The 25632-nt window shown below is 37.9% G+C and overlaps 1 protein-coding gene across 7 annotated transcripts in view; it reads right to left on the reverse strand.

Annotated features, from left to right (window-relative positions):
* fhod1 (formin homology 2 domain containing 1) overlaps positions 1–25632 on the reverse strand; it is a 53582-nt gene that overhangs the window by 15153 nt on the left and 12797 nt on the right. For 2 of the 7 annotated variants that reach the window (XM_058780753.1, XM_058780747.1), the window contains exons 4-15: positions 11650–11717; positions 11161–11266; positions 10943–11037; positions 9703–9814; positions 9471–9565; positions 9225–9368; positions 6569–6758; positions 6240–6411; positions 3813–3917; positions 2194–2286; positions 1486–1509; positions 734–778 (exon numbers count right to left, since the gene is read on the reverse strand). In XM_058780753.1, the coding sequence (XP_058636736.1) occupies positions 734–778; positions 1486–1509; positions 2194–2286; positions 3813–3917; positions 6240–6411; positions 6569–6758; positions 9225–9368; positions 9471–9565; positions 9703–9814; positions 10943–11037; positions 11161–11266; positions 11650–11717 (1249 nt within the window). The remainder of the gene's footprint in view (positions 1–733; positions 779–1485; positions 1510–2193; positions 2287–3812; positions 3918–6239; positions 6412–6568; positions 6759–9224; positions 9369–9470; positions 9566–9702; positions 9815–10942; positions 11038–11160; positions 11267–11649; positions 11718–25632) is intronic. The other 5 variants (XM_058780751.1, XM_058780749.1, XM_058780752.1 and 2 more) reach the window with 5 other exon arrangements.

Raw genomic sequence — 25632 nt, forward strand, 5'->3', positions numbered from 1 at the left:
CAGGTATCCTGAGAGGATGGGCAATATAATTTATTTTATTACATTTCCTTAATCCAAACAAAACAGAGCAAAATGTCCCTAAGTATTCACCCCAATACAAATGAAGACCAAAATGTTCATTTTCTGATTGTCAAACACTCATTAAGTTACAATTTTCATCTGCTCAAGCAGAACGTTAATGTTATCTTGTGCTTTAGCAAGGTATCTCTGGCTAAAACTAGCTAACGTTGAAGTTAGTGAGTCCTTGCTAACATACAAACCTAAATAGCGGACTGTTCTCGCGTCTTGTACAGTGTAGGTCAAAAACACATAAACGAAAGTCTACATTTCAGTGCCTCTCCATATTAAACTGGTTAAATGTGCATTAATTTAATCGTACCCTGCGATACATGAACAGTGTTGATCCTGCATGTTGTCATCCGCGATCGTGATGACCGACCGTAAAATGAGACTTCTCCCGCTTACATTGTGATCTGTACCGATAGGTCAATTGTTAAACCCAATGCTACTGCATTAATACGTGTTACTTCTACCTATGCAGAATCATTAATATTACAAGGATCATACTACGTGAAATTAAAAATAAATAGCCAAACTAAAGGTTAATATTCACACACAGCACACACAGCCTCAGTTTCTGAGCATAGCAGCTGAGTTAGCCCCCAAACACCTGGCAGCATGCTGATGTATGCAGAAAGGAGCCTGTAACCATATTAAGCTGCTGTATACTTACTCATAATTCCTCAGAACTGGCAAGTCTCTATTCACACTCTCTGGACTGAAGAAAAACACTTCAATTTACACACTTTGCCCATATCACTCCTGTTAACTACACTGCACAAGGCTCATTAGATGTATAGAAAATACCTTTAGAAAACCTGTTCACATTACACCACATCTGGTATAAGTTATAATATATAACTTTGTCTTTTAAGCTTTGTGGATTTTTTTTTGGGGGCAATTTCAACAATAGCAATTTTTTGGATAGCAGCCCATAAAAAGGCAGAAGATAAAGGCATCTTTCAGTAGCAACTTGAGATGAAAGAAGAACTTTATACAAAGAATAATGAATGACAATGAGGGGGAAAAGGCCACAGAGGAAAGAATTATTGTCCATTCATGACAATAAAAGTAATTCTCTCACTTCTAAACTCTGCACTAATGTTATGTCAGAACTATCCGAAATCATAAATATCCAAGTAATAGCAAACTATAAAAAAAAAAAAAAAAAAAAGTTTAAAAAGTTAAACATACATTAAATATATCTATTAAAACTTCTCAATTTTGTTGGAAATTTTTGTTTGTGGATTAGTCTTTGGCAGATATAACGGATTGATTCAATTTATTCTAAATTTCCAGCCAGTAGTTGTTTCCTCCAACCCTCCCTCTATGACTTTGTCTCCCCAAAATGACTAAGCATCAAAATGATTTAAAGTGCTAGCACCTCCAAAAGCCACATTCTTTGGCCACACTGCAGCTACTCACCAAACACTGTCTGCCTGCTGCTGTCTGTAAAAGGAGAAAGAGAAGCAAAGCGCAGGAATGTTGGGCGCCACAGCAGTGGAGGAAGAGATTAGGAGATGTGCCAAATATTATGAGAAAAGAGAGGAGAGGAGTGAAAGATGCATGGGGAGACAGAGAGAGAGAATACACACAAAGAGAGACAGAGAGAAAACAAGATAGGTAAATCAGTTAATTGGCAAAAACAGAAAGAAATAGACCAGAAAAACAGACAAATAACATATTGAAGAAAGCAAATCTGATACAAAAAATAAGCAAAGAATATTTGAGTAGAAGTAGAAAGATAAAAGTAAGCAAACACACCTGATCCTAGGCATTAGAGGGGAAATAAGAGGAATAATCCTCAGTGTATCAATTCCAGATATTTAAAGTTACAAGTTAAGAGAACGATTAACTAAACACTTAATAAATTCAGTATTTTTTGACACTTCAAAAACTGAAGACTTACCCTTTTCCTTTAACTGCACAGTTAACGCAGTAGATTCCCATATAAACACACTGTTCAAATCAACTCATGCCATTCAACTCATCCTTGTTTTGCTCCTTCAAAACCTTCAAGTTCTTCCCAAAATATTCCCATGCCCTGCCTTCTCTTATTCCTACACCTCCTTTCACATCTCTTTCTTCAGCCTTTTCCCCTCAATCCTCCTTATCACAGGATCAGTTGCTTACTTGACGACTCGCTTTCCCTCCGTCCGGCTGGGCTGCTCTGCTCCCGTCTGGGAAGGGATCTCCTGAGGAGAGTCTGTTTCTGTGAAAGACGCTCTGTGGAGAGACAGTTAGTTAGTGCGAGCTAAAGGCTATAGCACACTATGGGCAGTTTGATGTGAATCAGGTCCACACATACACAAACACAAAAAGAATGTGCATGCCAGTAAATGTGCGTCTCTCTCCACCTCAAAATACACAATATTTGAAGGCACACTGCTTTGTTTCATCTAATTTTCATATTCTGCTTTTCTTACAGGTACAATGCTAATACAGCTCCTTTGAGAAAAACAATTTAAAATAAGGTTAACATATGTTAATGTTTTCGATAAAATGAACTAACAATGAATAACTTCACAGCATTTATTAATCTTGGTTAATTTCTACATAAACTACCGTTAAAAGGTTTGGGGGTCAGCAAGTCTCTTATACCCAACAAGGCAGAAATACAGTTAAATACAGTAACATTGTGCATTTTAACAATAGAACTGTTTTCTATTTTAATATATTTTAAAATGTAAATTATTCCTGTGATGGTAAAACTGAATTTTCACCATTAATCCAGTCTTCAGCATTACATGATCCTTCAGAAATGGTGTCCAATACACATTTATTATTACTGTTGATACATTTTTAGTATTCTCTGATGAATAGATAGTTCAAAAGAACAGATTTAATATTAAATTGTTACAAAAATTGTTACAAGTTTAAATTAAGTCTTTCACTTTTGATCAATTTAATGCATCCTTGCTGAAGTATAAATTTGAAGTATATAAAAAAAATCTCAATTTTACATATAATAATAATAATAATAATAATAATAAGTAGTAGTAATAGTAGTAGTCATGAATGCTTCAAATTCATATTATTACTAAATCAGTATCATTTCATAAACTAATAAATGACTATCAGCACTGGCCAGCTGTAACAGCAGTTTGCTAATCTAATATACTGTACGTGATGTTTCTTCAGATGGATCACTTTGAACCCTCCTGCTGCTTCATTAGAGTCAGCACTTTTATTTATCATTTCGCAGATGAGCTGACATCATGACTGCAGTGAGCAGAAAGCTGTGAGAGGTTTGTTTGGTGGTTCTGCTCGAGAGAGCAACATTCAGGACTTCTTTAGTGCGCTACAATAATCCTCTACCGCCACTGCCAACTACTCACTGCAAAAAAAACCCGTCTCCATTTGTTCAGAGTGCCATTATGTAAGATTTATATTCAGATTCTGTAGTCTTGTTTTATGGGGCCATTGGTTTTATATTTGTGATGCACCTTGTCAAATGTCAGATACTAAAAAAGACACTGAAAAAACAAAGACAAAACAAAAAAAACTATTACATGTGCATGAGTGGTATATGTTGTAATTCTTGTTAGTTCAGAAAAGTTTGAAATGAGATGAATTTATTGTTGAAGTTACTCTGGCTTGCTGATCTACAATCTCAATCCAAAATCCAGATTACTTTGAATATAATATGAGCTCTAAACTGGCCTCAGATCAGTAGCCAGGACAAGTTCAACAAACACCAAACAATTAGTCCAAGGCTCGAAAGCAGAAAGTGATGTAAATGTGATACAGACCTGCTGGAGATGCTTGAGGTTTCCTGTGTTATAGACCTCTCCTTTTTTAACCTCCGTCTAGAAATCCCCATGTGAGCTATGTACTGACTCATAAAAGAGCGCCCCCTAGTGAATGACCAGGGAATTGTGGGAGGGAAGAAACAGAAATAGAGAGAAAGAGGAGGAACAGTGGTGGTGGTTACATGGACAACAGAGGGTTAATATGTTGACAAGACTAAAACATCAGCAAGAATCAGAGAAACAGTCCCAACCACCCAGTGCCACTGAGAAAATATGCAGCACTTAATTAGAAGAGGAGGAAAACAGCATATGAATAGAAATTATAATTAATGATATACAAAAGTGAATGGTTACCAGTGTTATCCAAATACTTCTACTAAAAGATCATTTATGCGACATGGATGTTTTAGAAATAATGTTAACTTTATGTATTCTATATACAAATTATGCAATTTAAATATGTACTACTATGCATATGCATAAAACTAGGTATATGCAGTTAAAGTGATCGTATCTAATAAAAATAAAGTATTAACTGCTGTATTATTGGATTTAATGCCTGTGCTTGTGACTGGTCATGTTCCTTTGTGATGTCACATTAAAAAAAAAAAAAAAGCAAAACATTTAGAGGAAAGCACAAGCTCTGATCAAGAGAGCTGATAGGCAGATTACAATTGTGCCCAGTTCTGGACCTTTAAGACCAAACATATCCTGTCCAACCCTAGAAAACATTCCTGTAGCTCTACGCAGAGAGGAAAGCTTCCCAAATAAAACATTCACTTTCCACATATATGTGCAAGGACTGTTGACTCGAGACATTTCACTTTGGCCAAAGGCAACACTTGAAATGGCACATTGTGACTTGGGAAAACTGGGAGAAGCACCCAACCAAAACTTCTCACATACCCCATCTACAAAAACCAGAAACACCTGACAATCTGAAAAATTTTAATGAAATTCACAAGCTTATATGCATACATGCAACTAGAATGTAACGCTGTTTACTTGCATGTGATGCAGATCTGCGTTACCAATATAACAAAATAGTAGCTTATATTTTCTATGCACAATTATGTTTTTATAAATGGTTTATGAAAAATGAGAATGGTAGATAATTTTGTGGTGCATCTTGGGTGCCACATGGCAATTACATAAGACACCCAGAGCGTAGTAAATAAAATAAGCATTAACTACATAAATCAAAGTAATAGGTCACCTGTCTAAGGACTTCATCTACACAGACTGGAAAATGAATACTAATCACATTTACCACTAATGTTGCATGTATCAATCACTGACTATCTTGGTCATGTGGAAAGACTCTGATAATGACCATGCAACTTATAGCAGATTCATAGTTAGGCTGGACACAGTAGGTAAAGTAGGAAAGTGCTAATCATATAGTATTTCAAACATGACAAACATTACATTAAAACACAGCAGTGATAATAACATTAGTGTGTGAATAATAGCTGTGTGTCTACATAAGGAAGACAGCATCAGAGTGCAGGATAGTGTCTTTGTCATACCCTCATCCACACAGGACAAAATACATAGAGTCAAAGAACAAACACAAATATGGAAGGATTGTTTGGTCAGGTAAAAAAAAAACACGTCCAACTAACCAGCCAACTAACTAAATAAATAAATAAATAGATCAATATAATTGATTAATTAATTAAAAATAAATAATAATAAAATCCATACTGGTGTGGGTGTCATTTTCATTAATTTTATATAAATAAAAACAAACAAATACATACATAAATCCATACTGGTGTCCATGTCATGTTCAATAATTTTAAATAAATAAATGAATGAATAAATAAAATCAAAAAATTAAAAATAAAATAAAAGCTACTGTATACTGGTGTCGGTGTCATTTTCATTAATTTTAAATAAATAAATTAATTAATAAATAGAAATGTTGCTTTGTCAACTAAGTTGAAGTACTAAATTTGCTAAAAAAATTAAAGGGACTGCCGCGGATATGTTTGAAAATTAATTATTGTTCATTACACTAAACAGAAAAGCTGTTGGCCTAATCCATACAACCCAAACATGAATTGAATCCTTGAGATGAACCAATGAATGAATGAATGAACAAATGTTTGAATGTTATTGTTGATTGAGAACTTGTGAGAAACATTTTCCTTACTTGAATAATCTAACTCAGAATGGATTCACATCTGTGAAGGCAACAAATCATCCTTTATGAAACCTTTTCTTTTCTACAGTGTCACGACTGAAAGGCCTGCTTACTGTAGGTTACACTGCCACACAGTGGAGAAACATTACATTGCTGTATGAAAGTCCTTGAATGTATCCTTGCTGTTAAATTATTGAAAAGCTTAGTAATACAAAACATATTCCAAGTATATGAATGTGTAAGAATGCATAAACACACAACGCACTGTTAATACTCACAAGTTGTTTTCCTGCTCAGCTGTAGCTGTAGACTCTGCTCCATTAGTCGCCGGAGAGAGAGGAGGAGTGGGGGAGCCAGGGGTCATAGAGGAGGGACTGGTCAACACAGGACTGCCAGGAACAGGAGAATAAGAGGAATCTGAGAGCTGAGGGGAAGCTGTTCGCATCACCTCTGAAACACAAAAGGTGCAAGTGAAGTGTGAATGCTATAGTCTTTTAACATTAGGTCTCAAATGACAATGTGCAGACGTTGGACGTGTGAGACAGGCCCTTCAGAGGACAGCACAAGGTACAAGAACAGGAATGGAGAAAGGCTGCATTGAAGATACCTGGGGTAGGGCTGTTAGACGAGACTGATACAGTTGGGGAAGCCGGTCGAAAGGAACTATCTGTAAGATTGTGAGAAGATGACCGCCGGCTCCTCCTGCCCTCCTGCTCGCTGGGTGTCAGTTTCCTTCTGTCTTTACGGACATTTAGTGCCCCTTCATCGATCTCACCATCTTCATACTTGAGGGCATTCTACATAATATACAAAACACAGAAATCATTCAGTATTTTTAGAGTTATACTACCATTTAAAAGGTTGGAGTCAGAATTTGAAAGAAGACTCTTACGCTCACCAAAGCTGCCCTTATTTGATCACACAAATGGTAAAGATGGTCCCACTTTATATTAGGTGGCCTTAACTACTATGTACCTGCATCAAAAAATAAGTACAATGTACTTATTGTGTTCATATTCTATTGCAAAACACTTTTGCTGATATTGTGGTGGGATACAGGTAAGGTTAGGGACAGGTTAAATTACAGATGCAATTACCTGCAGGTATTTTTTTTTTTGAAACATAAGTACAAGGTAAAAACATGTATGTACATAAGTGCATTGCATCAAATGATTAATTTAAATGTAAGTATATAGTAGTTAAGGCCACTTAATACTGTATAAAGTTGGACCGTAAAGACAATTACTGGAATATTAATACAATTTATAAGGACCATTTTCTAATATGATTAAAAATGTAATTTATTCCTGAAGATTAATTTTTAGCAACCACGTCTTTACGTGATCCTTCAGCTGTTTTGGTGTTCAAGAGACATTTACTATTATTATTATTATCATCATCATCATCATCATCATCATCATCATCATCATCATCAATGTTGAAAACAGTTGTGCTGGAAACCGTAATAGTTTTTTCAGGCTTCTTTGATTAATTGAAAGTTCAAAAGAACAGCATTTATTTTAAACAGAAATCTATATAAATGTAATGCTGTCAATTTTGTTCAATTTAACGTGCCCTTGCTGAATAAAAGCATTAATTTCTTTATTAAAAATAAAACAATAATAATAAAAATCTTACTGACTCCAAACTTTTGAACAATAGTCTATACAGGTGCATCTCAATAAATTAGAATGTCGTGGAAAAGTTAATTTATTTTAGTAATTCAACTCAAATTGTGAAACTCGTGTATTAAATAAATTCAATGCACACAGACTGAAGTAGTTTAAGTCTTTGGTTCTTTTAATTGTGATGTTTTTGGCTCACATTTAACAAAAACCCACCAATTCACTATCTCAACAAATTAGAATATGGTGACATGCCAATCAGCTAATCAACTCAAAACAGCTGCAAAGGTTTCCTCAGCCTTCAAAATGGTCTCTCAGTTTGGTTCACTAGGCTACACAATCATGGGGAAGACTGCTGATCTGACAGTTGTCCAGAAGACGATCATTGACACCGTTCACGAGGAGGGTAAGCCACAAACATTCATTGCCAAAGAAGCTGGCTGTTCACAGAGTGCTGTATCCAAGCATGTTAACAGAAAGTTGAGTGGAAGGAAAACGTGTAGAAGAAAAAGATGCACAACCAACCGAGAGAACCGCAGCCTTATGAGGATTGTCAAGCAAAATCGATTCAAGAATTTGGGTGAACTTCACAAGGAATGGATTGAGGCTGGGGTCAAGGCATCAAGAGCCACCACACACAGACGTGTCAAGGAATTTGGCTACAGTTGTCCTCTCCTGAACCACAGACAACGTCAGAGGCATCTTACCTGGGCTAAGGAGAAGAAGAACTGGACTGTTGCCCAGTGGTCCAAAGTCCTCTTTTCAGATGAGAGCAAGTTTTGTATTTCCTTTGGAAACCAAGGTCCTAGAGTCTGGAGGAAGGGTGGAGAAGCTCATAGCCCAAGTTGCTTGAAGTCCAGTGTTACGTTTCCAACAGTCTGTGATGATTTGGGGTGCAATGTCATCTGCTGGTATTGGTGTTTGTGTTTTTTGAAAACCAAAGTCACTGCACCCATTTACCAAGAAATTTTGGAGCACTTCGTGCTTCATTCTGCTGACCAGCTTTATGGAGATGCTAATTTCATTTTCCAGCAGGATTTGGCACCTGCCCACACTGCCAAAAGCACCAAAAGTTGGTTAAATGACCATGGTGTTGGTGTGCTTGACTGGCCAGCAGACTCACCAGACCTGAACCCCATAGAGAATCTATGGGGTATTGTCAAGAGGAAAATGAGAAACAAGAGACCAAAAAAATGCAGATGAGCTGAAGGCCACTGTCAAAGAAACCTGGGCTTCCATACCACCTCAGCAGTGCCACAAACTGATCACCTCCATGCCACGCCGAATTGAGGCAGTAATTAAAGCAAAATGAGCCCCTACCAAGTATTGAGTATATATACAGTAAATGAACATACTTTCCAGAAGGCCGACAATTCACTAAAAATGTTTTTTTTAATTGGTCTTATGAAGTATTCTAATTTGATGAGATTTTTTTTTTTGTGAGCCAAAATCATCACAATTAAAAGAACCAAAGACTTAAACTACTTCAGTCTGTGTGCATTGAATTTATTTAATACACAAGTTTCACAATTTGAGTTGAATTACTGAAATAAATGAACTTTTCCACGACATTCTAATTTATTGAGATGCACCTGTATATTGGAGAAATGGAATGTTTGAGGTGTACTGGGAGTTTACCTCATAAATGATGAACTGTTGTTTAAGGTCACCCTCGGTGCCGCTGCTAATCATGTGTTTCTGGACAATGCCTTCCATTCCTAGCTGCTCCAAACAGTCGGTCACATCATAAAATGAGTCCTGATCAGGAAGCGCAGACAGAGTCTGGGAGGGCAGAGGGATAAATACACATCTAGGACATTTAGGCTCAACATTGTGCTGATGTGCATCATGGTTGTAGATTTGGGTGTGTAATCTGTGGTTTACCTTGTTGATGAGGGTCATGGTGTAGATGAGCAGCTCTGTGTCTGATCCATTCTTCTCTGACAGGATCTCTGTTAGATACGTCCAAGGCTTTACTCCTGAAAAAGATAACATACACCTTAAGCTCCCTCTCTAAAAAAAGTTATTGTAAGGATAAATGACAGAAAAAAGAATGAATGGCACATGGTGGATTTCGAGTGTCAGTATTATGAGAGAATGTTTAAATATGTTCAACCTCTCTTGCCATCCACAATGCTGACAGCTTGAATAAGCAGTGGACAGTTGGACTCCGTGTACTCCACAAACACTATCAGCAACTTCAGAGCTGTCTTCACAACCAGCCGAGACTTAAGAGAAAGAGAATGAGAAAAATAGGCTATAAAGAGGCAGCATTTACCGTCCTCTTACAGAAGATGGCAGTATCAAAGCTCAATAAGGCTCAGTTATGTTTTCATGCAATCATGTACTGCACATAATAGTGTATCATTACAAAATAAACATGCATCTCTGACACTGATACAGAAATTTACCACTAGTATTTTGTGTTTGTTGTAAAATAAAAAAATAAAATAAACAATCTGATTCAGGTTTTATTTCTGATAGTTACTTGATTATTCTGCCATTCTCATTTTCACTTCCTCTTTGATATCATGCAGAAGGATATGACCTCAAACTGATTCTCAAGATGACTGAATCCATTACGGAAAAGTGTACAAATCTTACGTCAACTGGTTCACACTAACTTTGCATTAAGAAACTTCCTAAACTACACATACATATTTTAAACTTGTGAAGATGCAAACTCGACAGAGCAATGGCCCAAACTTGAAAATGGTTGCACAACAGCACCAACCAGTTTATTATGGCCATTTTAATATCAAGTAAATAGTAATAAACATTCCTGTGGTAGATTTGGCAGACTATTCTCCCACAGTAGAAATATTTAACTTTAATAATTAGAAGTGAAGGCTGCAAGTAAAGATCAAAATTCTTGAATTTGGTCCAGATTTACACCTACATCTCTTCACTAGCTTGTACCTTTCTGGCCAGCTTTATATTTTTTTTCTAATTTTACATTGCCTTAGGATGAACTGACTGTTTTGTTGAACTGCATTTCTTTTTTTTTTTTTTAATTTACACATTTTCCAGCCACTTTAATCCAAAGCAACTTCAATGTGTCTAGCACTATGCTGTTCTGTTTGAGCTATAAAAAAAGCATTTGTAAGTTGCTTTGGATAATTTAGCAGACAAGCATTTGCTCAACGAGTTAATGTACAGTAAATGTAAAATGTAATGATTATCACATACAATTAACTTTTGAACATGGATCTATTGACTCTTAATCAGCTGGCATGTTGTGGTATTAAAAATGTCAAGGTGCATTAATACACAGCCACTGATGGAATGGTGTACTAATACTATATTGTGGTCAATGTTTAGAGATGCTGTGGAGTGTGTGTGTTTCCGTCACTCACCAGGCTGTCAGTCAGGGTGTACAGCCACTGTACTGTCTCATTGTGGTTCACAACACCGTTCATTCCGTCCACAAACAGCATGATCTGACTGAGAGCTGGGAAGAGGACAGCAGAGTTTATTGTACAGTGCCGGCAATGTTAACAATGGTAACAATGGTAAACGTTTTTAATGGAGGCATGCATGGCATATTTTGTAGTAGTTCTGCATGTGTACAAACCTCTGAGAATGTAGTTCTGGTAGTTATGATCTGCCTCAGCACCCACTTTAATGAAACACGTCAGACCCTCGGAGATCACAAACTCTGGAACCAAGTCCTTATCATCCTGTTAAAAAAAAAAAAAACAGAATTAAGATCTGCTTTTGTGTACAACTGCATACAATGTTCTGAACTACAGTTCAAGAAGTTTGGGGTCAGCACTGATATGGGTGTATATGGTATATGGGGGCACCATTAGTATAAATGTGGATTGTATCAGTATTGCTGTGTCCTGTTATGAGACACTTCCTCAAGATTTAATTTTGTGCTAAATTTTCCTTGCAATTTAGACTAAATTTAGAATACAATGTAATAACAGTACATGTGGAAGAGAGAGTTTGTCACTCATTCAGTTCACTATCTGTAACATCTCATCGTCCTTATCCAACTCACTCACATATAGCTTTTTCTCTCTTAAAACCCTTTTACGTGTGTTTTTCATGATCTTACCTGAAAGAGTTGCTTTAATGAAAACAAGGACCGCCGAAGCTCAGGGCCATGGGAATTATACAACTTCTCTACAAGAGGGAGAAAGTGGGGAAACTGGTTATTTATCAGTCAACTGACAAGGGCATCAATACTTGTATCTAGGAGGCAAAGATTGTTATTATTGCAGTGACACATTCTCAAAGGGCACTTAAACACACCTTATCAAGATACTTACTGACATAAAGATTGAACTTCACAGTTTGACTAAGGCACAGTATCTGATTCAGTGTAACTCACTCAGCTAGCTAGAACCTACCAGTACAATTTGTGTGGTGGTAAACACAAAGCAAACCTTTTGCATTGATAAAAACAAGTCATCATTAAGCATTGGATCACAGGAATTCTCTAACTGGCTTATCATTCAGAAACAAAAGAAATGAGAGGGTGTCACTGACTGCCTTTAAACAGTCATTCCTGTCATATAAATGCCTTTCACATGTTCAGCACTTGACTGACAGGTTAGTCATGACACATTCAAGTAAAACCCATTTAACACGCCTTTAAAGCACAGTTTTATTTTCTTGATAAGCATTTCAAATTGTTGTACTGTACCAGTCAAAAGATACATCTACTCATTCTTTACCATTTTCCACATCTTAGAGCAAGTACATATTCATCAAAACTGAAAAACACACAAATGGAAGCATGGGAATACTAAGAAAATCAAAACTCTTAGATATAATATATTTCATATTTGATTTATTTCTATATATTTTAGAAAAAAGCTGTGCCTACACATTCTCTCAACCCGCTTCAAGAGAAATCCTTCATTTCCTTCACTATGTGGGTCCAACTAATCCATTAAAAAGGTGTGAAATAAAAATTAGTTTTGTACAGACCTTCACAGGCACAACAGAAACGTGTGCATCTAAATTCTGACTGATTCTGTACATTACAAATGGGAGGGAGGAAGGAAGGAAGATCCATCACTAAGGTGGTGTAAATGACGACATTAAAGCTCTTACACACACACACACACACACAGCTAACCAGTGGGGGTTTCTTTAAGACTGCAAGGGAAGCTCGGCTTCCCCTATAATGTCAAAAAATTAATGGTCAAATATGTACTATTGTGTTAACATTTTATTAACTAAAAATGCGTTAGAACACGTTCATCTCGAAGATGAGTTCGTTCAGAATCAGCTACATATAGCAGGTCGGCTGACTCGATTTCCTTCTCATACATCCCCGTAGCTTCAGTGTATTTCTCTGTTGAAGCCTAGCGTCCATTGACTTCAATGGGGCTGCTTCGAACAGTTTTTTTTCAGTGCTTCGAAACTAGATGGTCATTGGATAAATGCTGTGATTCTGTCCCGCCCCCGGACGCTCAGCGGTCTCTGGGGGTGAATGGAGGAGTGGGCGTGCCTGGACTCCGGGCTTCTGCGTGATGATTGGAGGGTCTGTCGAAAGACTGCATCTCCTTTTGATTGACAGCGATTTTGTACTATAAAAAGTCGCTGACGCTGAAGCTATTCGAGCTCAGTCCCATAACGGCTTTGCACTTGGTTCTTATCAATCATTATATATATTATTTATTAATTTATAATGTTGAGTTTTAATATACATGCTGCTAACTCGGAAATTTCAAGATATGCGAGCAAAAAATGCTCCTGACACTTAGGCAATACGACACGAGCAAGAGTGCTGTTTTTGTTTTGTTTGTGTTCGATCCAAATCCGCTTTGATTTGGGCGAATCACTGATTCACGAAGCCATTCATAAAAACAGTCATTTGATTCACTCCTGAAGGATTCAGTCATTTTGAAAGAATCATTTGAAAGACTCATTCAATCACGAACTTCTGCCACCTGCTGGCCATTTTTAAGTTTCCTGTCTAAAAGTAGGCATATTACATTATTTTCCAACATATTTCTATATTCAGAATTTAGTATTAAAAACATTAATCTCATAACATTATTTATGCAATTATAAACACAGTCTAAATCATAGGTCACTAACAGGCGGACCGCGGTCCGGGTCCGGACCCAGAAGCCGTCCCATCTGGACCCGGACCTACATATCTAGCTTCTATTTCATCTGGCGCATCTTTTGTAGTCTTAACGGTAGCGGATTCCGGTCCGAATCCGTGAAGGCTTTTGACATAATGAAATAAATACCAAATGCTAATTTCTAGTACATCAAATTTATATCTAGCAGATCAAGGTTAGCTCTAGAGCCGTTTGGGTGCGGTCGTGCGAGCAGTGATGAGAGCAGAGAGCTGCCCGCTGTGCGCAGACGGATGAAACTTTCAGTGCAGGGCTCGCAAAATCGCTAGCCCGACGTCCCGGGGCTATTGTGTTTTCCAGTCGGGCTACCAAAATGTATCACTGCCTGCCCGACAGGCTCCTTAAATACAGATCTCCCGCGGGTCCTTATAAACTCTGAAAGTGAGTTGTATCAAAATTAAGGCCATAAAAAGTTTTAAATATGTTAAATGGTGTAAGAAATGTCTTCATTATAATTTCTAGAGGTCTTACAGGACGGAAAGACGAGAGTCGCGCGATACAGCAGGATTAAACTTCAAAAGGCAATGATGTCGTTGAATAAACATGAGCGCTGCACGTTTCAAGTAAAAACGCGGCGCAGATGTCTTTATGTGAATGTATCTGAAGGGAACCGACTGTCTTCAGAAACGTTGGCATTTTAATTTCATTTTACCTATAATTCCTGATAAAGCAGCGTTTATGAGCGCTGAGCTGCTTTGTGTACAGCGTTTCCGGGGAAACCGCAATATTTCAGCGCTCTTAAAGCGCCACCTCGTGGCAGAGAGTGATTCTGCATTTCCAAAAAGCCTTTCTTGCTGTTTATGGTCAGATCGATGCAGATATCAACTCATGTTTTTACGCAACAAACACATAGAGTTGTAAATGAGAAAGAAGTTGATGTGCCTTCTAAAAATCTAAACAATTAAGACAGTAATATTTATACGTTTTAAATTAACAATTTATATGTTTGATTGATCCCTTTTCATTAAAAACTGTCTATAGCCTGAAACGCTGTTGTATAAGATTTTTGTTTTTGTGAAAACCTGTATCTGAACTGCAAATCATGTAATTTTATGGCTCAAAACTGTATGTTACCATAGACATTGTCCAACCCCGCTCATTCTGTGTTCATTTTACTTGTGCAGCTTTTAAAATGGGTCATAAATTGCCTTAAATATATTTTTAAAAAATTCTGCAGATACCCTGTAAATAGTGAAATAAAATTCCTTCCTTCATATTTGTTGATATTTGTGTATTGAAAATATTTTTGATTGACATTTAAACTCCTATCTGGTTTTCTATATTAAATAAATAAATAAATAAGTAATTTTTTAATTCGGGCTAGTTAAATTAATTTTCGGGCTACCAAAATCTGAAGAGTACCTGCCCGAAGGGCTACCAGGGATTCTGAAATTTTGCGAGCCCTGGAGTGGGTGAAAAGCAATGGCATTTTCAAAAATTAGGAAAGTTGACGGGTCCTTAAAAATCTTAAATGTTACAAGAAAGTCTTAATTATGATTTCAGGAGGTGTTAAATGTGGGGACTGAAAGAAAAGAATTGCGCTATTCTTTGAATAAATGAGTTCTGCACATTTCAAAGTCATCTGCTTCGCTGCTTTGTGGAGTCTGTCTGTTGGGCTTTGTGTACTGCCATTCCCAAAGCGCCACCTGCTGGAAGAGAATGATTTTCCATTTTCAATCAGCCTGTACAGTCTGCTGTTGTCAAAGGCCAATGTGAAAATCAATCCATGTTTTTAAGCAAACACGCAGAGTTGTAAATGTGAACTGGTGGATCAACAAGATGATGTGTTATAAAATGTAAACAATTAAGGCAGTAAAATATATTTATGTTATTTAATTAATATAATACTTGATTGTTTTTGTGAAAACCTGCATCTTTACAGTCATTTAATTTTTAATTTATTTTAATTTTTTGTGCAGGTCTTAAAAAAAGATCTTTAAAAGTCTTGAATTTAAGCTTAAATATCCTGCAGATACCCTGGCCTGGCAAAAACCATCAATTGTTTTTTATATATAATTGTTCAGACCTCGGCTGGTGGGGAGGGTTCATTACTGGACCTCGAGCCGTTTTAGTTGAAGACCCCTGGTCTAAATGAATAAATGCCACATCTAAATGTCACTTCATGCAGCTTCTGTGCAGTGCTAAGATGAGTTTTGTTTAGATCATTTCAAGGATAAAAATAGCCAGTCATTCATTCACATTAATTAAGTATTCAGAGAATACTTAATCTATTTATTTATTAAATTTTGATTCATTTTGTAGAATTGAAGTATAAATTAAGCTGGTATAGTATCGTAAGACATTTTTATGGTATCGTGCCAACCCTATTATACACCACATTCCTTGTTTCAGTTTAACCTAATTCCCACATTTCCTCCGTTGAGTTTAATATACATTTTTTTTAGATTATTTGTTCATTCATTCATTCATACAGTAGGCTAGGCTAGCATCACTGGAAAAGACACCTAGTTGGTACGACAGGGTCGCAGAGCATTTTCTTGAAAAGGAACGTAGGGCAGAATTTACGTATAAATACAATTTTTATGAAGTAGGCCGAAAATGAGCGTCCCCTCTTTGAAAGACCAGCAGCCGCCACTGCAGCAAACAGTGTCTGCACACATAAAGGTACTAAAGCTCTAATCAGTGTTAAATTTATATGTTAATATTATGCATTACTAAACTTTTAAAGCTTTCTCAACTTGACAGATGTATATCCCACAATATCTGGCATGAATAGTGATTTCAAAAGAACACTGAGATCATCTTGATTCACAAAACCAGACTGGTCATGAACAGTGAATATTTGTACATTATGTGCCCAAGTTAATGTCCCATGAGAGTTGAATATCACTGGCCACTGGATCCCTTGATGGTACGTCATGAAGCACGTCAAATGAGAAGCTTGGCTCTTAGCAAATACATGGGTTTCTAATAATGTTTTGTTTTGGTGATCTGTTTTGACAACGAAAAGACCAAAAGTCTGTCACTATGATGTGTTCTGTTGTAGTTACTATCCCTGTGTGTGAGTGTGTGTGTGTGTGTGTGTGTGTGTGTGCGCGCATTCAAATACGCAAAGGAGAAAGAGTGAAATATAGAGATTGCCAAGTAAAGGGGTACAGACAGACAAGTGTAAGTGTGTGTGTGTGTGTGTGTGTGTGTGTGTGTGTGTGTGTGTGTGTGTGTGTGTACATACCTGTTTTTTTTATTCAGGTGGGGACTTAAACCTGAATACACACAGACTCATGGGGACTCGTGTCACGGTGGGGACCTAAACTGAGGTCCCCCACGGGTAAACAAGCTAATAAATCACAGTTTTTTGAAAATCTAAAAATGCAGAAGGTTTCCTGTAAGGGGTAGGTTTAGGTGTAGGGCAATAGAATATACGGTCTGTACAGCACAAAAAGCATTACACCCATGGAGAGTCCCCACAAGGATAGCAAACCATGTATGTGTGTGTGTGTGTGTGTGTGTGTGTGTGTGCGTGTGTAGCCAGGCATCTGAGCTCAGTGGTAAAGTCCATGACAGCATGGAGAATGATGTGGTCCACCACAGACAGCTGCTTGCTACTGATAATGTTACACACACACACACACACACACACACACACACACCATTCGCAAATGGCATTCATGACGAACATGTTTTTTTTTGCTGCTGCTTGGAAGGATGTCACAACAAGCAGCCAGGATGTCATATGCCACACACACAAACACACACACACACAGAGAAGGAAGTATAGTTTCATGGAGAGAGTGTGGCACACATTTAAAACAATTCCCTCAACATCTCACTTAGACTTAGCATATACTTAGCACATTCTTTGCATGCAAGCATATAGCCTTTCAATAAATTATATTCAACCTCTTATTATACAGACTAATAGATCAGCCAAGAATTTTACTGTCAGCAAATGTGGTACCATAAACCAGTCTTTTCAGTCTAAAACTGTACATCACTGGGCTGAATGTTCCCCTAGATACCCACAGTTGTGTTCAAGAGAGAAGAAAAAGAAAAGAAAAGAAAAGAAAAAGAAGTGAAGGCATGTGGGCAAAAGATTAAGAAAGTGAAATAGAAAACAGGGATATTGTAAAAGTAGGATATCACACACAAACATGTTACCACCAAACTATCTGTGAGTTCCTCTGATGTCTTTAAGGGTAAACCAACAGAAACTAGAGCAAACAAACTAACACATTAAAGTGAACTGAGATCTTTTATCCAAACTCACTTGTTACACAAGCGGTCATGTGCACTTCATAGCCTACATAATCAGTAATGCAAAGCACACAAATGATTCACATATGTTAGTTTGCTATTGCTGCTTTTCCCAACCTCATATACTGTAACCTGTCAAGCCCAGTCATACAACAATAGTTACTGTTAAATCACATCATAAAGCAAAACTATGGAGTTTTTTAGGGACTTTTTGCATTTTAGACAACTGACTGCACACTGATTCTAACTCGAGGGGGAAAAAAGTCATTATTAAAAAATATTTAATAATATTTAATAATTTAACATCATTAAAAATGTCATTATTAAATCACTGTATACAGAAAGAAAACATTGCCTATGGCACAGTTTAATAATTTATACAGTATTGGTTCAAGGTAAAGGATCACTCTAGGTTCGTCTGAGGGTAAGCGAGTGACAAAACCAAATATGACAGAGAGGACACAGAATCCTTGAGAGAAACTGTGACTTGGCACATTCTTCATGTCACACTGAATGATATTATTCACACATGGTCTCGGTCTCTGCCTCTGTTTCTGCATTCACTGCTCCAACTCAAGACAAGATACTTGCTATGCATCTAAGGGTTGACAAAAATAAGTGATTAGGTATAACTGATCGTCACACCACAGAATCAGTTCAAGAACACTGTTCAAAAGGAAGCATTAGGATAAACCATAATACCCATACTGCACAACATAGAGTACTAACTGTGTTAATGATAACATCTGATTTAAGCAATTGTCAGCCTGTCAAAAGAGCATGTGTAAAAGCTATGAGACCAGCACATGGAAAGTTTTATTAGTTAGACTGCAGTCCTGCAGTACTGTGTCAAAGGATGCTCCAAGTCAAGTCAAGCCCATTGTATGAGGGCTCCTGCACAGTAAGCCATTATGAGTAGGAAACGGAAATGTGGGAAGAGTGACACAAGGGAAGAGTAACAGACAATCACTCTGAACACAACTGTTTGAAACAGAGTATTACTAATTTAGATCAGCTGGATCAGACATTTACAAAGACAATGACATAAACTGATTAACAATCACAGGGTCTACAATGACAACACATTTTTAAACAGCAACTATAACCTTGTGTTGAGCATAACAGACAGATCTCAATAGTTATATAGATCATAATCGCTGATCAATCAGGAGGAAAACAATCAAACAGGTAGTGCTTCATGTAACTACATCGTACGGACCACATTAATTTCTACAGAAGGGCCTTCTTTGGCATTAAAGTTTTGCATTACCGATTATCTTTTTAAATCAGGCTTAGAACTTGTTCATTTGTTAGAACATGAACACAGACGAACCTCAAAATTTTAATATAGCATAACAAATGTTCTGTACAAGTTACCGCTGGCTTGACATTTGAATGAAGCTAACCACCACAGCATTTCTTGCCAAACACAGTGTTATTCTCAGTGGCAGCCTGGCAAGACTATGGAAATAAACTTCTACCTCAGTTAACCCCTATTTCTCAGGGCATGTTCCTCTGAAAGCTGATATGCTGCGAGTTCCTTATACTGCTCTATTCCATAAGAAATTAAGAATAGATAGGGATGTAGGCAACCAAACAGCATATTGCTTTAAAGCAAGAAAGACAACATTGCTACAGACACTTTGTATTCTTGAATGTTATGTTTTAACATGAATGGGACTGTAAACTAATGCCTAACATCTGAAAAAGCTTCCACCCTAGAGCAGGGAAACGGTTAACACTGCAGGTCACAACAATGGCTATACAGAAAAGCTCTGTTTGTCATGTTCACACATGCCATCCTAACTGCAGTTAACAAAATAAACTCCTGCTCCATGCCCATATGGACATAAGAATTGCTCATTGGTACACGATCACTAAAAATGACAGGGGACAGTCCCTGAGGACAGTTTAATGTGCCTGTGAAGACTGGGTAAGGGTCTCTTTTAGTAGTGCCACAACAAAAGGTTATAGGTTAGACATTTAATAACAGATTGCACTTTCGGTTACCTGATTGCAGTACATCTAAAGACAGAACCTGTATAGCCTTATAAGGGCAAACCAGAAAAACAATCTCTCTTTTCTGATCTGCATCAATAGAAAGCGCGCACGGAGCAGATTGCCAAAAAGAGTAATCTAAATTATTCCCAGAATCTAGAAGACCATGTTCAAGACATCATCAACAGTAAATGAGGCCATGATCATTAAAAAAATTAAATAAAAAAAGACCACAAAGGAAATTATGCTTAGCCCAATGAGAGACATTTGTTAAAGGACAACCTAAATTCACAGGATTAAACTTAAAACTTACACTGCACCATGGGATGGTTTACTAACTACTAACTTAGAAATAACTACTAACTTGGTCTGGGGACTAAACATTTCTGTGTGTCCACAATGTTCTCGTCTTAAAAAAAAAACCAAAACAAAAAAAAAACACAAAAAAAACAAAACCCACCACACATAGCTTATGTTCTGGTAGTAAAAAAAAACTATTTACAGAACTTATTTGGTCAAAGGGCAGCTGCTAACATTGAGCCAAGAGCACCACAGCATGAAATAATTCTGTCACTGTTGCCAAAACATTAATTTGGTGATAAGGATTGACCCCATTACTGAACTAGTAACAACAGCCAAGTGTGCCTGGCATCTTACACAAAGCAAGGGGGGAAAGAGAAATACAAATCTCTTTATATTGATTGAAGATAAGCTTAAACACTGCTAAAATGTCTTGAGAACCTTTCCAAAGTGATTGGTTTTCAGTTTTACGTAATTTGCATGAAGGCCCCATGTTTGTAGGCGTAAATTCTAAAATGCAAACAAAATATTTTATATGCACATTAATCTTTGCATTTGGCAGACATTCTATCCAAAGCAACTTCTGGACTTTTCCCTGGGTACCTAACCCATTACTTTGATGTTTTGCAAGCACGCAAATTGGATTAAGCACAGACTAAGCATAATTTGCCTTCTTTTTTTTTTTTTTAGGCTTTACTGGTAGGTCATTAGGCTTGTGAATGATACTTATCCACTGCCCACTGATGTGTTTTAACGATTTGGGCACATGCTTCCACTCACTCACACATAAAAGATGGTATGGTCAATTGTAGGTCCATGACACAATTTAGGTGTCCTGTAATGAATAAATAATTAAAAAAAACAAAATTAATTAAAAAAAAAAAATAAAATTGATAAAAAAAAAAAAAAAAAAAAAAAAGATTGAAGGATTTTGACTCTACTAAAGCATAAAAATACCATAATACGTTTGCAGATATTTAAGAAACATGCTAAATTAACATGCTTGTTTATCTGAAAAACAATGCTACAGTCAGTTACTCTCCTTTGAAAATGTGTATTCCGGCCCGGAATGTCTGCGTTTGTTATGGTTTGTGAAACCCGCCCACTGACAGTTTACCCGCGGTATTTCGGCACCGCGGGTTGCCAGTTCCTGGAAAACACAGCGTATTTAATTGTATTCATCGTCATGTGCGCTCCTTCCTGTTGATGTCGTTAATCTGGCAACCTGCGTGTGCGTCAAGTCTGAGGAGGAGGGGCCGGGTGAAAATAACCGTCTCCAATATTTTGAATTTGGACTGCAATACCTAGTTCAACCACTCGGTGTCAATCCTACATACAGCACCTTTAAATATTTTATGTTCACCTGCATGTCATGTGAACATTAACCAAAACCAGAGAACTGTGAAAATGCAAAAATATGTTCTTAAATTATTTAGTCAGTTTAGCAATTAAATTACAAAATTAAAATTAACAAAATTACAAATTAAAATCTCAGGAGGGACAGAGTGGTTCGACTGGAAAAAAAATTAAATAAAAAATAAATAAATAATTCCAAAATATTAAGAAATGAAACTTCCTGATGAAGACAGTTCTATGCTTACCATTGTTATTATTATTAGCACTATTATTAGTGTTACATGTGTGGTCTGTGTAGTTGGATAAATGCACATAAACTTGGATGGATACAGATGCAGGATTTCCTGGGGTAATGACTCCATACTTCCACCAGACTCATTCCAGTCAAAGCCCGATTCAGACATGTCCTCAGCACATATTTGCAATAGAGTATGACACCAGCAACTGAGTATTATGGGAGATTATCTTTAGGCATGAAAACTTGTGATCCTAATGAGTCACCAAGGGTATGAGGAGTCCCCTGAGAGATGCCAACACAGGGATGTGAAACGCTTCTGTGGTGAGCGTGATGCTTTAGATAGAGTCTGTCAGGTGGACGAGTAACACAAGGCATGAAAAGATGTCACAGAGTGATCACGCTGTAATGCTCATAAACGACTTGGGCACAGAGGGAAAGAAGAAAGAGATACGGAGCTAAAATTGGATTTGCAGCATCATGGAAAAATGTTTTAGGGTTTTGCAGACTTGGTAACCCACAGTGCATGTATTGGCACATCAGCTCTTGATTAGCCTGAAGGGGGAAAATAAAATAAAAGAATAAAAACTGAATGTGGAACATAGAGTACTTACTGGCATATAGCATTGTGCCACTACACAAACCCTCCTTATAAATAGACTCCAATAGGATGTCTGGGTCCTCGTCCCTGTGGACCAAACATTGGCAGCCATGCTCAGAAAACCATCTTAGAGCAATGGATGGTGGAAAAGTCTGGGGTGAATAACAACCATTTCAAATTCAACCAAAAAAAAAAAAGACATCCAATTGTGACTATATATACAAACACATTAGCATTGAATTAAAGGGATATTTCACCCAAAAATGAAAATTCTGTCATCATTTACTTACCCTCAAGTAGTTCCAAACCTGTATGCATTTCTCTGTTCTGCCGAACACAAAGGAAGATATTTTGAAGAAAGTTTGTAACCAGGTTGTTTTGGGGCACCATTGACTTCCATAGTAGGAAAAAAAAAAATACTATGGAAGTCAATGGTGCCCCAGAACTGCTCTGTTTCCCACATTCTTCAGAATATCTTCCTTTGTGTTCAGCAGAACAAAGACATTCATACAGGTTTGGAACTACTTGAGGGAGAGTAAATGATGACAATTTTTATTTTTGGGTGAACTATCCCTTTAATAAATTTATGAGCTGCTACAGTAAAGCAAATTCAATAGAAAGGACATTTGGAATAGATGTCGATGGTATAGTCAGAATCAGAATGAGAATGAGAATGAGCTTTATTGCCAGGTATGTTTACACATACAAGGAATTTGTTATAGTGACAGAAGCTCCACAGTGCAGAGCAGTGCACAGCAGTCCGGACTACCCTCTGTCGTCTTCTGAGGTCAGATTTGGTAGCTGAGCTGAACCAGACAGTTATTGAAGTGCAGAGGACGGATTCAATGATGGCGGAGTAGAACCGTTTCAGCAGCTCCTGTGGCAGGTTGAACTTCCTCAGCTGCCGAAGGAAGTACAACCTCTGCTGGGCCTTTTTCACAATGGACTCAATGTGATTGTCCCACTTCAGGTCCTGAGAAATTGTGGTGCCCAGGAATCTGAATGACTCCACTGCAGTCACAGTGCTGTTCATGATGAGTGGGGAGAGCAGGGGGGTTTCTCCTGAAGTCCACGATCATCTCCACTGTTTTGAGCGTGTTGAGCTCCAGGTTGTTAAGACTGCACCAGACATTTACATTTACATTTACATTTATGCATTTAGCAGACGCTTTTATCCAAAGCGACTTACATTGCATTCAAGTTACAGTTTTTACATTTGATCAGCTCTTGCTTTCCCTGGGAATCGAACCCATGATCTTGGCGTTGCTAGCGCCATGCTCTACTATTTGAGCTACAGGAAAGCCTCAAAGCTGCTCAACCTCCTGTCTGCAAGCAGACTCGTCACCGTTCTGGATGAGGCCGATGAGTGTGGTGTCGTCTGCAAATTTTAGGAGCTTGACAGAGGGGTCTTCAGAGATGCAGTCACTGGTGTAGAGGGAGAAGAGCAGTGGGGAGAGGACGCAACCCTGGGGGGCACCAGTGCTGATCGTACGGGTGCTGGATGAGAATTTTCCCAGCCTTCCTAGCTGCTGCCTGTCTGTCAGGAAGCTGGTGATCCACTGACAGACAGAGGTGGGCACAGAGAGCAGAGTTAATTTGGGCTGGAGGAGCGATGAGATGATGGTGTTAAAAGCGGAGCTGAAGTCTACAAACAGGATCCTCACATAAGTCCCTGGTCTGTCGAGATGTTGCAGGATGTAGTGCAGTCCCATGTTGACTGCATCATTCATAGACCTGTTTGCTCTGGAGGCACACTGCAGGGGGTCCAGTAAGGGTCCAGTGACGTCCTTCTGATAAGCCAAAACCAGTCTTACAAATGATTTCATGGCCACAGACATTAGAGCCACAGGTCTGTAGTCATTAAGTCCAGTAATTTTGGGTTTATTTGGGACGGGGATGATGGTGGAGCGTTTGAAGCATGAGGGGACTTCGCACAGCTCCAGTGATCTGTTGAAGATCTGTGTGAAGATGGGGGCCAACTGGTCAGCGCAGGTTTTCAGACAGGCTGGTGTCACACCGTCTGGGCCTGGTGCCTTTCTTCTCTTGTTCTTTCTGAAGACCTGGCGCATTGGTAAAGTAGATTATAGCCCCAGATTACAACCTTGTCTTTCAGAGCATTTCATCACACACTATGCACAGAGAGCCAACAAGTCTGAACACGAGCAGCTGACATAAAGGGAATCAAAGACAGGGTTAGAGGTTGCCTTTGATATCAGGGTTCCCACACCTCTTGACACATTCATTTCCCTAGGCAAGTAATTGTACACCCAAACATTGAAAATAATTTACTCGCCCTCATGCTGCTCCAAACCTGTATAACTTACTTTCTACTACTGAACATAAAAGATGTTGAAACTCGTTTTTTCATATGGGTCAAAACACAATATTTGAACCCATTGATTTTTCATTGTATGGGGGGGAAAAAAAAAGACATCTTTTGAGGTCCACAGAAGAAAGCAAGTCATAGATCATTTTTGGGTTCACTATCCCTTTTAAGGACAATAAAAAGGTATATTTAAAAGGATTTTCAGCCCTGGAAATTCCCCAGGTTTGCCATGACTGTGGGAACCCTGCAGTATGGAAACACGGGGATGTGAAGCAGATCAGCCAACAAAAGTTTAGTCAGATCCAGAAATTACTTTGCTGCTTCTGTGAGCTGGAGAGGGTTAAATTTAGGCTGTAGATGGAAGAAGAGATTTTAGAGGCATTTAAGAGTGTTAACAGTGTGCAGGGTGGCATCAAATAAAAATAAACTCAGCTGTCCTGTTTCGGCACAATGTTGTTCACTTCAAGGTTTGAAATACCACTTACATAAAATGTTTGTGCGTGACTATGAAAACTACGACCTGTGGTTCACGTTCACGTGTCTGTGTGAGGGAGAGGGGCCTGTAGAGGTGAAAGAGAATCGATGTTTAATGACAGATGTTTGGGTGGCTTTGCTAAAATTTGAACAGTATGTGCTGCTGCCCAGCCTCACATAAACAGTAGGAAATAGAAGCCCGAAGCCTTAGGGATGACCTATCTGCAGCATGGCATTTCCTGTTAGCCAATTTAAATGACACTGTCCCCCCTACACAGAATTACTTGGAAACACTTTGAAAATTGCCACAGCATTTTTTTTGAGCTTACTGACTGTTTTATATGCACTTTCTCAAAAGTGATTATTTTGACTGATTTTATTTAAATTGAAAGTAAAGCACATGAGTTTTGACAGTTAATTGTTGCTTTTAATTT

This window comes from Onychostoma macrolepis, chromosome 07 (assembly GCF_012432095.1).
Source record: "Onychostoma macrolepis isolate SWU-2019 chromosome 07, ASM1243209v1, whole genome shotgun sequence".
Lineage (NCBI taxonomy): Eukaryota > Metazoa > Chordata > Actinopteri > Cypriniformes > Cyprinidae > Onychostoma > Onychostoma macrolepis.